Here is a 14,830-nt window from a genome sequence, read left to right on the forward strand (position 1 = left end):
CCCCAAAGAACATGATCGGGGTCGGTTTTTACCGACCCCTGCTTTGCGATCGCCGGTAATTAACTGCTTACCGGCGACCGCAAAAAAAAAAAAAAAAGCGATCTGTAATTCTCTGTCCTCTGATGTGATCGCCCATCAGAGGACAGAGAAATAGGGGGATTCGGTGACCCTATCATACTCACCCGGTGTCCCCGAGTCCTCCTGCGTCTCCTCTTGCCGGCCGGCTTCTTCCTCTGCAAAGAAAATGGCGGGCGCATGCGCAGTGCGCCCGCCATCTGCTGCCATCTGCCGGCCGGCAGGAGAGACGTGTTGGGGCTAAAATTAGGGTTAGAGTTAGGGCTAGGGTTAGGGTTAGGGTTAGGGCTAGGGTTAGGGTTAGGGTTAGGGTTAGGGCTAGGGCTAGGGTTGGGGCTAAATTTAGGGCTAGGGTTAGGGTTAGGGTTAGGCTACTTTCACACTAGTGTTTTTTGGCTTCCGTCGCAATGCGTCGTTGGAGAAAAAACGCATCCTGCAAAAGTGCTTGCAGGATGCGTTTTTTTCTCCATTGACTTGCATTAGCGACACATTGCGACGGATTGCCACACGTCGCATCCGTCGTGCGACGGATGCGTCGTGCTTTGGCGGACCGTCGGCACAAAAAAATGCTACATGTAACTTTTTTTGTGCGACGTGTCCGCCATTTCCAACCGCGCATGCGCGGACGGAACTCCGCCCCCGCCTCCCCGCACCTCACAATGGGGCAGCGGATGCGTTGAAAAAAACAGCATCCTCTGCACCCATTGTGCGGCACTTACAACGCTAGCGTCGGTACGTCGGCCCGACACACTGCGATGGGCCGAGTACGACGCTAGTGTGAAAGTAGCCTTAGGCTTCTTTCACACTTGCGTCGGTACGGGGCGGTCGCAATGCCTCAGCCCGACGTACTACGCATGTTGTGAAAATTGTGCACAACATGGGCAGTGGATGCAGTTTCAACGCATCCGCTGCCCAGTCTATGTCTTGGGGAGGAGGGGGCAGAGTAACGGCCACGCATGCGTGGAAATGGCGGACGCGACGTACAAAAAAAAGGTTACATTGAACTTTTTTTGTGACAACGGTCCGCCAAAACACAACGGATCCAGTGCACAATGGACGCGACGTGTGGCCATCCGTCGGTAATACAAGTCTATGGGCAAAAAAGGCATCCTGTGGGCACATTTTCAGGATCCGTTTTTTGTCCAAAATGACGGATTGTGACGGATGCCACATGACGCAAGTGTGAAAGTAGCCTTAGGGTTAGGGTTGGGGCTAAAGTTAGGGCTAGTGTTAGGGTTAAATTTAGGGTTAGGATTGGGGCTAAAGTTAGGGTTAGGGCTAGGGTTGGGGCTAAAATTAGGGTTAGGGTTAGGGTTGGGGCTAAAGTTAGGGATAGAGTTGGGATTAGGGTTAGGGTTTGGATTAGGGTTGGTATTAGGGTTACGGTTGGGATTAGGGTTACGTTTGGGATTAGGGTTGGGATTAGGGTTAGGGTTGGGATTAGGGTTAAGGTTAGAGTTGGGATTAGGGTTAGGGGTGTATTGGGATTAGGGTTAGGTTTGAGGTTAGGGTTGAGATTAGGGTTAGGGGTGTGTTGGATTTAGGGTTTTGATTAGGGTTATGGTTAGAGTTGAGATTAGGGCTGTTTTGGGGTTAGGGTTGTGATTATCGTTAGGGTTGTGATTAGGATTATGGACCGGGTTGAGATTAGGGTTAGGGGTGTGTTGGAGTTAGGGTTGGATTTAGAATTGGGGGGTTTCCACTGTTTAGGTACATCAGGGGGTCTCCAAACACGACAGACAATTTTGCGCTAAAAAAGTCAAATGGTGCTCCCTCCCTTCTGAGCTCTGCCATGCGCCCAAACAGTGGTTTACCCCCACATATGGGGCATCAGCGTACTCGGGATAAATTGGACAACAACTTTTGGGGTCTAATTTCCCCTGTTAACCTTGTGAAAATAAAAACTTGGGGGCTAAAAATCTTTTTTGTGGGAAAAAAATATTTTTTATTTTCACTACTCTGCATTATAAACTTCTGTGAAGCACTTGAGCATTCAAAGTTCTCACCACATATCTAGATAAGTTCCTTAGGGGGTCTAGTTTCCAAAATTTGGTCACTTGTGGGGGGTTTCTACTGTTTAGGTACATCAGGGGCTCTGCAAACGCAACATAACACCCACAGACAATTCTATCAAAGTCTGAATTCCAAAATGGCGCTCCTTCTCTTCCGAGCTCTGCCGTGTGCCCAAACAGTGGTTTACCCCCACATATGGGGTACCAGCATACTCAGGACAAATTGGAGAACAAATATTGGTGTCTAATTTCTCTTGTTACCCTTGTGAAAATAAAAACTTGGGGGCTAAAAAATCTTTTTTGTGGAAAAAAAAAATATTTTCTATTTTCACTACTCTGCATTATAAACTTCTGTGAAGCACTTGGGCATTCAAAGTTCTCACCACATATCTAGATAAGTTCCTTGGGGGGTCTAGTTTCCAAAATGGGGTCACTTTGGGGGGTTTCTACTGTTTAGGTACATCAGTGGCTCTGCAAACGCAACATAATGCCCACAGACCATTCTATCAAAGCCTGCATTCCAAAATGGCGCTCCTTCCCTTCTGAGCTCTGCCGTGCGCCCAAACAGTGGTTTACCCCCACATATTGGGTACCAGCATACTCAGGACAAATTGGACAACAACTTTTGGGGTCCAATTTCTCTTGTTTCCCTTGTGATAATAAAAATTTGGGGGCTAAAAAATCTTTTTTGTGGGAAAAAAATATATTTTTTATTTTCACTACTCTGCATTATAAACTTCTGTGAAGCACTTGGGCATTCAAAGTTCTCACCACATATCTAGATAAGTTCCTTGGGGGGTCTATTTTCCAAAACGGGGTCACTTGTTGGGGGTTTCTACTGTTTAGGTACATTAGGGGTCTGCAAACGCAACACAACGCCAGCAGACAATTCTATCAAAGTCTGCATTCCAAAACGGCACTCCTTCCCTTCCGAGCTCAGCCATGCGCCCAAACAGTGGTTTACCCCCACATATGGGGTACCAGCATACTCAGGACAAATTGGACAACAACTTTTGGGGTCCAATTTCTCTTGTTACCCTTGTGAAAATAAAAAGTTGGGGGCTAAATAATCTTTTTTGTTAAAAAAAATATATTTTTTATTTTCACGACTCTGCATTATAAACTTCTGTGATGCACTTGGGCATTCAAAGTTCTCACTACACATCTAGATAAGTTCCATGGGGGGTCTAGTTTCCAAAATGGGGTCACTTTTGGGGGGTTTCTACTGTTTAGGCACATCAGGGGCTCTCCAAATGCGACATGGCGTCCGATCTCAATTCCAGTCAATTTTGCATTGAAAAGTCAAATGGCGCTCCTTTGCTTCCGAGCTCAGCCATGCGCCCAAACAGTGGTTTACCCCCACATATGTGGTGTCGGCGTACTCAGGACAAATTCTACAACAACTTCTGGGGTCCATTTTCTCCTGTTACCCTTGGTAAAATAAAAATTTGGAGGCAAAAAGATCATTTTTGTAGAAAAAATTTGATTTTTTTATTTTCACGGTTCTACGTTATAAACTTCTGTGAAGCACTTGGGGGTTTAAAGTGCTCACTACACATCTAGATAAGTTCCTTAAGGGGTCTAGTTTCCAAAATGGTATCACTTGTGGGGGGTTTCCACTGTTTAGGCACATCAGGGGCTCTCCAAACGTGACATGGCGTCCGATCTCAATTCCAGCCAATTCTACATTGAAAAAGTAAAACGACACTCCTTCTCTTCCAAGCTCTGCGGTGCGCCCAAACAGTGGTTTACCCCCACATATGGGGTATCGACGTACTCAGGAGAAATTGCACAACAACTTTTGTGGTCTAATTTCTCCTGTTACCCTTGTGAAAATAAAAATTTGGGGGCAAAAAGATCATTTTTGTAGAAAAAATTTGATTTTTTTATTTTCACAGCTCTACATTATAAACTTCTGTGAAGCACTTGGGGGTTCAAAGTGCTCACCACACATCTAGATAAGTTCCTTAAGGGGTCTAGTTTCCAAAATGGTGTCACTTGTGGGGGTTTTCCACTGTTTAGGCACATTAGGGGCTCTCCAAACGCGACATGGCATCCGATCTCAATTCCAGCCAATTCTGCATTGAAAAAGTCAAACGGTGCTCCTTCACTTCTAAGCTCTGCGGTGAGCCCAAACAGTGGTTTACCCCCTCATATGGGGTATCGACGTACTCAGGAGAAATTGCACAACAACTTTTGTGGTTAAATTTCTGTTTTTACACTTGTGAAAATTAAAAAAAATTGTTCTGAATTAAAATGTTTGCAAAAAAAAGTTAAATGTTCATTTTTTTCTTCCACATTGTTTCAGTTCCTGTGAAGTACGTAAAGGGTTAATAAACTTCTTGAATGTGGTTTTGAGCAGCTTGAGGGGTGCAGTTTTTAGAATGGTGTCACACTTGGTTATTTTCTATCATATAGACCCCTCAAAATGACTTCAAAGGTGATGTGGTCCCTAAAAAAAACATGGTGTTGTAAAAATGAGAAATTGCTGGTCAACTTTTAACCCTTATAACTCCCTAACAAAAAAAAACATTTGTTTCCAAAATTATGCTGATGTAAAGTGGACATGTAGGAAATGTTATTTATTAACTATTTTTCGTGACATATCTCTCTGATTTAAGGGCATACAAATTCAAAGTTTAAAAATTGCAAAATTTTAAAAATTTTCGCCATATTTCCATTTTTTTCATAAATAATCGCAAGTAATATCGAAGAAATGTTACCACTAACTTGAAGTACAATATGCCACGAAAAAACGGTCTCAGAATCAGCGGGATCCGATAAAGCGTTTCAGAGTTATAACCTCATAAAGTGACAGTGGTCAGAATTGTAAAAATTGTCTCGGTCATTAAGTACCAAATTGGCTCTGTCACTAAGGGGTTAAACATAAGGTGAGGATTGACTTTTGGATTTCACCCGCTCATTGGAAGAGGTGAGATCTGAAATGAAAATCCATAAAATAAATGGACAAGCTGCAGATGTGAGATCTGCCACACAGGCCAATTTGATTGTGCTAGAATTTATTTCATAGAGTATTGGCGTGATCTGTTAAAATCTCATCCAATTTACGTATCAGCCCTGTGAGAATATACCCTTAAGCTAGTTTGGAAAAACACAAGTAAAGCAGCTCACCCACACTTTGGCAGATGTACTAAGGTATGGGAGATTTTAGCATTTGCTTGCCGAGGCACAATAGGAGTGAAGCAATTAAAGGCTGTCAGATGATAAGTTTATGCCTCTTAATCTTGGGGCAGCATAAAATGATTCCATCGCTCTGTCATTTACAGGGCTTCTTGCTGTAGTTTTGATATAATCACTACTTTATCTGATTTGGTTTCGCTAGTTCTCTCAATGATGAGTTCTGTATAAATCTATCCACACCATTGATTGCTTTCTGCATGCACTGATGCACTGTGCATAGGCAGAAAGCTACCTAGAGCTCATGAATAGTGAGGATTACCTGGCTGGAGCTCACCCATGAGAAGCCACATATAAGGGTATTTGCACACAAAGAAACATAAATGAAAACACCAAGTTTTTTTTAAAAGTTTTGAGGAGGATTTGGAAAGTTGCCATTCAGTTTCTGTGTCAAAAACTCAGCAAATAGCCTGAGTGTGCACATACCCTAAAAGTGTTTTAGCAAAACTACAGCAAAAAAGTCCAGGAAGGATATACTCATTCGGCATCATTTAGATGCCAGTGCAGCCACTAAGTTTCTCAGGCCAAGCCACTTTAGGAAAACGATGGTGGTCATTTTCATAAGTCGGCTTTTTCGTCGTTCTTGCGTTAACTCCATTGCTGGCCGTTTTCCCAATGGAAACAGTGTGAAGAATGGGTGCATGTCACTTCTCTTAATCACTTCAATGTTTCCGAACACTGAAGCAGTTAAAGAAGTGACATAAGATGGAACATGTGCACAGCAATTTCATTTAGCTGGGCACTTTGTTAATTTTATTGGCCATATTTTTGACACCTATTCAAACAGATTCTTGGCGGAATTTACCTGAAAAAGATGCCGTGTGCAGATATTGTGACTGACCCAACAATCGTGGATTTTGTCCCTGCATTATGATACTTCTAGACGGAGCAGAGAAAGCCTAGTGACAGATTATCTTTAGTCTGGTTTGTTTTTGTCCTTTGGACAAGAGATAACTTCTTGATCATTTGTGGTCCGAATAACTTCTTGATCATTGGAGGTCCGACCACTGTGACCCCAGCTATCCTGCAAATGGTTCTCATCAGAGAAAACCTCTTTTGCCTTTCTCTAGATAAGTAAGTCAAAATTCCAGGCAGAACTAAATTTTTCCATTTTGGGTAGACATTGACTATAAAAATGACATACTGGTGTTTGATATTTTTGCACATTTCCCTGGTGTATCAAAGGTTTGTCCTGTGCTCCCATTGGGAATGAATGAAGCAGAAGTTGAGCGTGACCACTGACTCTCCATTCCAAGTCTACGGGACTGATAGAGATAGTCCAATACCGTGACCCCCACCTATAATATGGATAGGTGAAAGGTTGCGATCTTGGGAAAACTCCTTTTGGCCCAGGGTAAGGATTGAAGAATGGCAAGATATTCTTGCTGCTTAATGATCATGTTGTGCTTCCACATTTCTTTCCTGCAAAGCTTATCATACAATCAATAGGCTTTAAAGTGGATCTGTCACCAGATTTCTATATACAGACTGCATACATTATATATTAGATCTCTCGGCCCTGATGATGCACTTATGCTTACTTTGAAAATCCACGTCACAGTGGTAGTATAATCTATTTTTAAAGTTTTCAATTAAAATGAGCATATTACAAGTCTTCTTCATGATCCTCTATGTCATGAAGTCGAGGCATACAACAATAATATTTCATCTCTTTTTGAGCTGGGAAAACCCTTCGATCACCAATATTGATAGATCACTACATATGATATTCTAATATCGCATCCCGAACACGATGTTCACGTGTCAATTAATATAAAAACGCAAATTAAAACTATCTATACATTGATAATAAGAATGAAAATAGAGGAATCTTTTTGCAGAATAGTTGTGTAAAGTGTGAGAAGAAAGTCACAACCTTTTAAAAACATGGCCTTTCTTTTTACTGAATATATGTTAAAAACTAGCTCGAGAAAGAATTGGTTTCAGACACAGAGTTTTGTTTACTAGAATTTGTCTATGGTAGGTTGGATCTCGGAATGGTGGGACCAAAGAACCGCAGTGGTTCACTGTCAGCATTCCGAAATGACTTTCTCCTAAAAACCTTTGGAAAAGAACAAATTTATTCATAGCTTTAATATATATATGTCTTTCAACTGCAGAGACTAATTGACCCGGCTTTGACTTTGAATATAATCTTTTTTTAATCTGAATTCTTTATTCACCATTACAGACTTCGACGATATAGACCGTCACATCTTCTGTATTATCATAAATGCATCTTCTTAACTCCCAATTATCATTTCTCATTATGTAGCTTCTATACGTAGTCTGATGAGCTTTATTATAAGACTATTCACAGATTCCACCATCATTATCTCCAGTGACGATTTACAGAGATGTATGATAATGAAGCAATAATGTCAAGAAAACTCTTCTTATACGAAACAACATTTTCTTGGTGGTTAAAGTGTCTACGGTACGGCAACGAAGAAATCTAATGATTATGACTTCTTAAGGACGTTGCATAGGCATAATGGACTTGGCCATACGGCAAAAGTTACTCTATTTAGTGAAAGAGACGAGAACAGAAAGATAAGGAACCAACTCCTAAAGAAACAAGGGAGGAAGAATTGTTTTTATGAATAAATTATTATAGAAAACTTTTAAATATAGAAAATTACAAGTCCCCAGGAAAGATGAGCAAATACAGCTCTGGCAAAAATTAACAGACCACTGCAAAATGTTCAGTTTGTCTGATTTTTCACTTTATAGGTATATTTATTTATTTATTTACTTTATTTCAATAATTTTTTATTTGGGGAAATTTTACAATATCAGAATAAGAGAACAGGTTATATGCGACAATATAACATGAGTTGAAATTCAACATATATAATGTTATTGGAGTATGATGAAAAATACTATATAAACTATATGAAACTACATGAAGGATAATAATACAACATTAGACAGGATAGTGGGGAAAAGAGGAAAGGAAAAAAGGGAAGAAAAAAGGGGGGAAGGGAGGAGGTGAACTTGGATACAATAGAACAAAGGGGAAATTAGGGATAAAATAAAAGAACAGAACCAAACAATAGTCCATTGAGAGTGGTGACATGGTAAAGAGCAACAATCTTAGAAGATTTCTACTTGGTCTCTTAATTTTTGCCAGAGCTGTAAATTTGCATGATGTTTATCCAGTGGTCGGGGTCCAATAAAACAATTCTTTCTCCCATTATGTCTGAATTATTCTGCTAAAAGCAGAAATCTGCAACTATCTAGACATATCTATATTTGATTGTTATGTTTCATTGTAATCCCGCCTGTGATAATGGGATGACTGCTGACAAATGATCTCCATAGACCTGAAGTGTCAGCCTAATTTTAGACATAGAAAGCAAAGTAAGAACTGCAAGGATTTTACTTGAATTTTTTTTTAAAAAATGTGTAAGAGTAACCACTTCACAATCCAAGCATGTTTTCATCTTCACGACCAGAACTAATTTTACAATTCTGACCAGAGTCATTTTATGCGGTAATAAGTCTGGAACGCTTCAATGGTTCCCACTGATTCGGAGAATGTTTGCTCATGATATATTGTACTTCATGATAGTTGTAAAATTTGTTTTATATGCATTGTGTTTATTTGTGAAAAAATCTGAAATTTGACAAAAATTTATCAAATTTTGAAATTTTCAAACTTTTAATTTTTATGCCCTTAAACCAGAGGGTTATGTCATATAAAATAGCTAATCAATAACATTTCCCACATGTCTACTTTACATCAGCACAATTTCTGAAACATTTTTTTTTTAATAGGAGGTTAGAAGGGTTAAAGTTGACTAACAATTCCTCATTTTTACACCAAAATGTATATAACCAATTTTTAAGGAACACATCACATTTGAAATGAGGGGCCTATATCACAGAAAATACCCCAAATTTACACAATTCTAAAAACTGCTCAAAACCACATTCTAGAAGTTTATTAACTCTTCAGGTGCTTCACAGGAATTTTTGCAATGTAGAAGGAAAAACTGAACATTTAACTTTTTTTTCAAAAATTTTTAATTGAAACCCAAATTTCTTTATTTTCAAAAGGGTAAAAAAGAAAATGGACCCCAATATTTGTTGTCCAATTTCTCCTGAGCATGGCTATACTCCATGTGTGGGGGAAAACTACTGTTTGGGAGCACGGTAAAGCTCGGAACAGCTGATATGTACCCGGAATAGCCACAGGTGAAATTGCGATCTACAAGCAGCAATTAACCAGTTAAATGCCACTGTCAAATGATGACAGCGGCATTTCACATGTATTTCTGGCAATCACGCCGGAAATCCGCCCACCGGTGACCCCCATCACATAATCGCGGGTCATCGGTGTGTTGATATTACAACTGGAGGTCTCCTGGAGACCTCTATGGTTGTTAGTGCCGAGTTGCTTTGAGCACCAACCAGTGGTCGGCACTCATTGCAAGTGAGTAATTTTTCTATATAGAGGCTATCTGATCGTCACATCTATGTCGCAGAGCCAATCGAGCTATGGTAGCGTCTAGTCTCCTATGGAGACTTTTGAAGCATGCCAAAAGTAAAAAAAAAAGTTTTTAAAAATATAAAAAAATATAAAAGTTCAAATCACTCCTCTTCACCCCATTCAAAATAAAACAATAAAAAAATCAAAATACACATATTTGATATCACAGCTTTCAGAATTGCCCAATATATCAATAAAAACAAAGATTAACCTGAAGGTCAAAACTCCAGAATTACATTTTTTTTGTTGCCGTGACATTGCGTTAAAATGCAATAACGGGTGATCAAAAGATTATATCTGAACCAAAATAGTATCATCAAACATCAGCTCAGTGTGCAAAAAATAAGCCCTCACCCGATCTGAGATCACGAAAAATGGAGATGCCATGGGTATCATAAAATAGCGCAATTTTTTATTTATATATATTTTTTTTTTTACAAAGTTTGGAATTATTTTTCACCACTTAGATAAAATATAACCTAGACATGTTGGGTGTCTATGAACTCGTAGTGACCTGGAAAATCATAATGGCAGGTCTGTTTTAGCATTTAGAAAATCTAGTAAAAAGTCAAACAAAAAACCAGTGTGGGATTACACTTTTTTTGCAATTTTACCGCACTTGGAATTTTTTTTCCTGTTTTCTAGTACACGACATGGTAAAATCAATGGTGTCATTTAAAAAACAACTCGTCCCGCAAAAATCAAGCCCTCACACGGCCATATTGACAGAAAAATAAAAAAGTTATGGCTCTGGGAAGAAGGGGAGCGAAAAATGAAAATGCAAAACCGAAAAAAACTCCGTCCGGGGGTTAAGGGGTTAAGCATCAACATTAACAGAAATAAACACTGGAAATAGATCACTGTTTATAATGACTCTATATAATATATGAGTTTCACTTTTTGTATTGAAGAACTGAAATAAATTAACTTTTTGATGATATTCTAATTTTGTAAGGAGCACATAAATATATTACAGTATATATATATATATACTGTGTATATATATATATATATATATATATATATATATATATATATATATATACTGTATATTTATTTTACACTGTCCTCCGTGCGCACGGACAGCTGCCGGGGAAGCAGTGCTACTGTAAGTGCTGCTATTCCCCTGCTTGTGGTGCTGAATGCTGCTTTCATCCATTATTCCCTGCTCTGCCGGCAGCAGCGCGAGCAGGGGACAACGAATGAAAGAAAAAACCAACATGGGGCCCCCCTATATTTTTAAACCAAACCGGAAAAAATGAATGAGAAGCAGCGAGCACAGACTCAGTGATGTCAACGCTAGTTACTGAGTCTCTGCAGCGTCTCATTCATTCCCCAGTAGTTTACAGCCAGGAGCGGTGGCATTACCAGTGTTCCTGGTTGTAAACTGTACATTCCCATAGATATGGATTACTGCATGGGACTCACTGTACGCCGAACAGGTATGGGTATATTGTTGGTTTTTTATTTCAACATTTTTTACAGGAGATCGAGTGCTTTGCTTGGCATGGCAGTCTAGTAAAGATGGCAAAACTGTGTTTGTTTGATTTCATTAAAAGATTTTTTCTTACTGTGTGGTGTTTTATTAACCCTTAAACAACAATAGGATTAGTAATGGATTTGTGTCTTATTGACATTACTAAGCCGGCTTAATGTCACCTTACAATAGGAAGGTGACATTAACCCTTCATTACCCCACTTGTCACCTCTACAGGGCAAGTGGGAAGAACCGAGCAAAGCTCCAGAATTGATACATCTAATAGATGTGCCTTTTCTGGGCAGCTGCAGGCTGCTGTTTTTAGGCTGGGAGGGCCCATATCCATGGCCCCTTAGGAGCCTGAGAATAGCAGCCGGCAAAAGTGAGTTTTGCCATGTTGGTTGAAAAATATAGGAGGATCCCATGTTGTTCTTTTCTTTCATTCATTCTCCCCTGCTCCCCGGCCGAGCAGGGGAGAAGGGATGACAGCTTACTGTAGCGCTGCTTCCCCAGCGGCCGTCCGTGTGGTACTGATGTGACTCACGGTTGCCACACATGTGTCGCACATAGTACACTGATGGACACATGGACACGCACATCTCCGGTACCGAAATATCAGGACGTGTGAAACCGGCCTAACACGGTTTATGCGATTGAGCTTTCAGGTTGCTTATTTATGATAAGGAATATTAGTACATTTTAACCACTGATCCACCTTCCAAAACAAGTGTTTCCCATTGACTTTAAAACTTTGGTAAAGGTCTCACCTTCAAAGATCTGTGCTGATACTGGGATACCGTGCTCCGCGCTGTCACATTGTCTGACGTTTCAAAGTGCTTCTTCATGCTGGCTAGTCCTCCGGGCATCACGCAAGTTTCCGACTCCTCTGCCATCTAAAAAGTTAAAATTGTGGATGCTATCATTGTAAAACTTTCATATGTTCTATTCACTTCATCTAAAAACAGGGAAAGACTCTAACAGATCTGCACATAGGATCTAAAATCTAATCAACGGCATCCAGTACATTTTATTGGGAAATAAATAGGAGTTATGTCTAAAATGCCTGTAAGATGCATGGAGTCGTTCTCCGAGGTATAAACCAATCCGCCTTTGCTGCAACGTTTTATAAAAAGAAAATGAAGTCAGCAATCACTAATCAACATGGAACATTTTTCCCTATTTCTGAGCCGGTCTAATGGTGTGACCATGCGATTACTGATGGAGAAGACAAGCTGTCGGGCAGGAGGAAATAGACGGTGAAAATGGCAGCTTACACATATTACCGCTGACAGCTCCTATGCATCACCTATCACCGTGTCATGCTGACAAGCCATCTACATTTTTTCATAGCATTTTGATCCAATTTGGTTTTCCTCTCGGAGCGGGGAGGGTGTTCATAAAGCAGAGTAGGAGGGGGATGAATAAAAAGCTTCCAGCCACGCGTCTCATCACAGAGGTAAAAACGAGACGAGCAGATTGATGGATCTTGAAAATTTGTTTATTTTGTCTGGAATAATAAGATGTTGGTAACCAGTGATTTCATGTACTGTAGATTCTATTGATATAGATATATGGTGGCTGATAAAACCTTAGTAATGTTCTGTGATGGAACCGAAATGTCACCACATTGACTAATAAGGATTCCACTATTTTTTACAAAATTATTTTTGGAGAGCTGCCTCTCAACTGGATAGATAGTAGTGGTGAGTGAATGTGCTTGGATAAGGTGTTATCCGAGCATGCCCGGGTGCTAATCGAGTGTCTTCGGCGTGCTCAAAAAATATGTTTGAGCCCCCGCGGCGGCATGTCTCGTGGCTGTTAGACAACTGCAATGCAGGGATTGTCTTTTTGTTAGACAATCCCTGCATTTGTTAGGACTGTTGAACAGCCGCGAGACATGCCACCGCGGGGACTTGAACATATTTTTCAAGCACGCTGAAGACACTCAATTAGCACCCGGGCATGTATTGAGAACTTGTATTGAGTGAGGTGAAGCATGTCTAGTCAGCACATGACCACATATATACAAATCGCATGCCTGCGGATATGTGAGCAATACCGGAGAATCCTGACTGCATGTGGTGCTGGTGCTGCAAGGATTCAGAAGTCTGCAATCACATGGAGTGACTGTCGACTTTCAACACAAGTCTGGACAAACCCTTTAAGTTTAAATGCTGTTTTGAGCACTTGCCATTTTGGATTTGCAAAAAAAAATGCAATGTAGCTAAAAAGAGGGTCGTAGTTACCCAAGGACCCAGCATGTCCATGCAATTCACAATCAGTCCATTCATTTCAAAGGAAACCATGTAATGCTTCATTTTCCCGGTGGGGGAGCTGCAGAGGATTTAAGAAAATGTTTGCTTTCAATGCAAAGTTCGATTATTTTTTAATATTTTCTATTTTCTACTTATTAACAAACCATCAGAACTGCCACCTGAGCAAAGGGAAAATTCTGTAGTGAGCTTTGCAAGTGATGTCTGAAATACCCGTCCTGACATTGTTCGTCACCTCCCTTTCTAGAGTAATGCAATCAGCAGATTTTTTTTACGTTTTAGTTGTTTATTTAGGAGAGAAAATGACTTTTTTTTCAGATGGTTTTATTATCTCCTGTCCATAAAGCTGCCAATAATGCAGCATCCAGCTCCTTCCACTAATCATAATTGGTTTAGCTGAGTGAGTCATTGCGACTCTACCTTATTTCTATGTTGATTAGGCTGCTCCTAATGGATTTGGAGTGTACAGAAAGAGATGGGAAATCTGCACAGCCAGAGAATTAAAATGAGATTTCATATCATAAAAAAAAATAAGGAAAAGATATTTGCATCCAATAACAAAAGCGGAGCTGCAGCTTTATCTATAAATCTATAAAGTGTTATTAGAAAATTGCAATTTTACACTTGGGTAGAAAACATTTTTAATATTGGAAATATGTCTGATATGTGTCCTCAGTAGTCAATCTTATCAATGCTTTGACCCTTGATTCATTTTATTTGCTTGAAATGTTTCATTATAATTCAGCTCTAATTATTTATTAACATAATATATATTTGTGGAAATTACATACAACAAAGTCTGATGTGGCTTTTTTGAAAGTGAACCCATCACTTAGGCATTTTGGTAATATTTTCATACCTAACTTATCAATAACAAATAGTAAGAGTGTGGTGGACTTTACAGATGTAGTCAAGAGTTATTCTATAACAGGTGCCAGCAGGGCTGAGATAAGATATTTTGGTGTTTAGAAAGTATGAACATGCTCTTACACATTGAATGTATACCAACTTATGCTCCAGCTCATTTCTTTGGTTTTCCTGTAGTTTCTTGTACTTTGTACAAACAGGGACGTGGACCCACTTTTGAGCTCAGCATTTCAACTTTATAGGTTCCCACGGACAGTTGGCTGAACTTTAAGCCCAGATCCTTTTCTGCCCCAACTACATTGAGGTCGGCTGGCACAAGGTGAGGTTTTAATACTAGAGGATAGGACCTTCCCGACAGGGGTGCACCTTAACACGGTGGGATGGCTTTTACGTTTTTTTGGTCAAAGTGTTAACTGAGTGCCCTATGCTATTT

General features: G+C 39.9%; 1 protein-coding gene across 1 annotated transcript in view; it reads right to left on the reverse strand.

Annotated features, from left to right (window-relative positions):
• The window catches only part of XIRP2 (xin actin binding repeat containing 2), a 329,976-nt gene that overhangs the window by 38,218 nt on the left and 276,928 nt on the right, over window positions 1–14,830 (reverse strand). Inside the window, exon 4 of the mRNA XM_077272801.1 lies at window positions 12,025–12,150. Coding sequence (XP_077128916.1) covers window positions 12,025–12,150 — 126 coding nt within the window. The remainder of the gene's footprint in view (window positions 1–12,024; window positions 12,151–14,830) is intronic.

The sequence above is a fragment of the Ranitomeya variabilis genome, chromosome 7 (assembly GCF_051348905.1).
Source record: "Ranitomeya variabilis isolate aRanVar5 chromosome 7, aRanVar5.hap1, whole genome shotgun sequence".
In the NCBI taxonomy this organism is placed as follows: Eukaryota; Metazoa; Chordata; class Amphibia; order Anura; family Dendrobatidae; genus Ranitomeya; species Ranitomeya variabilis.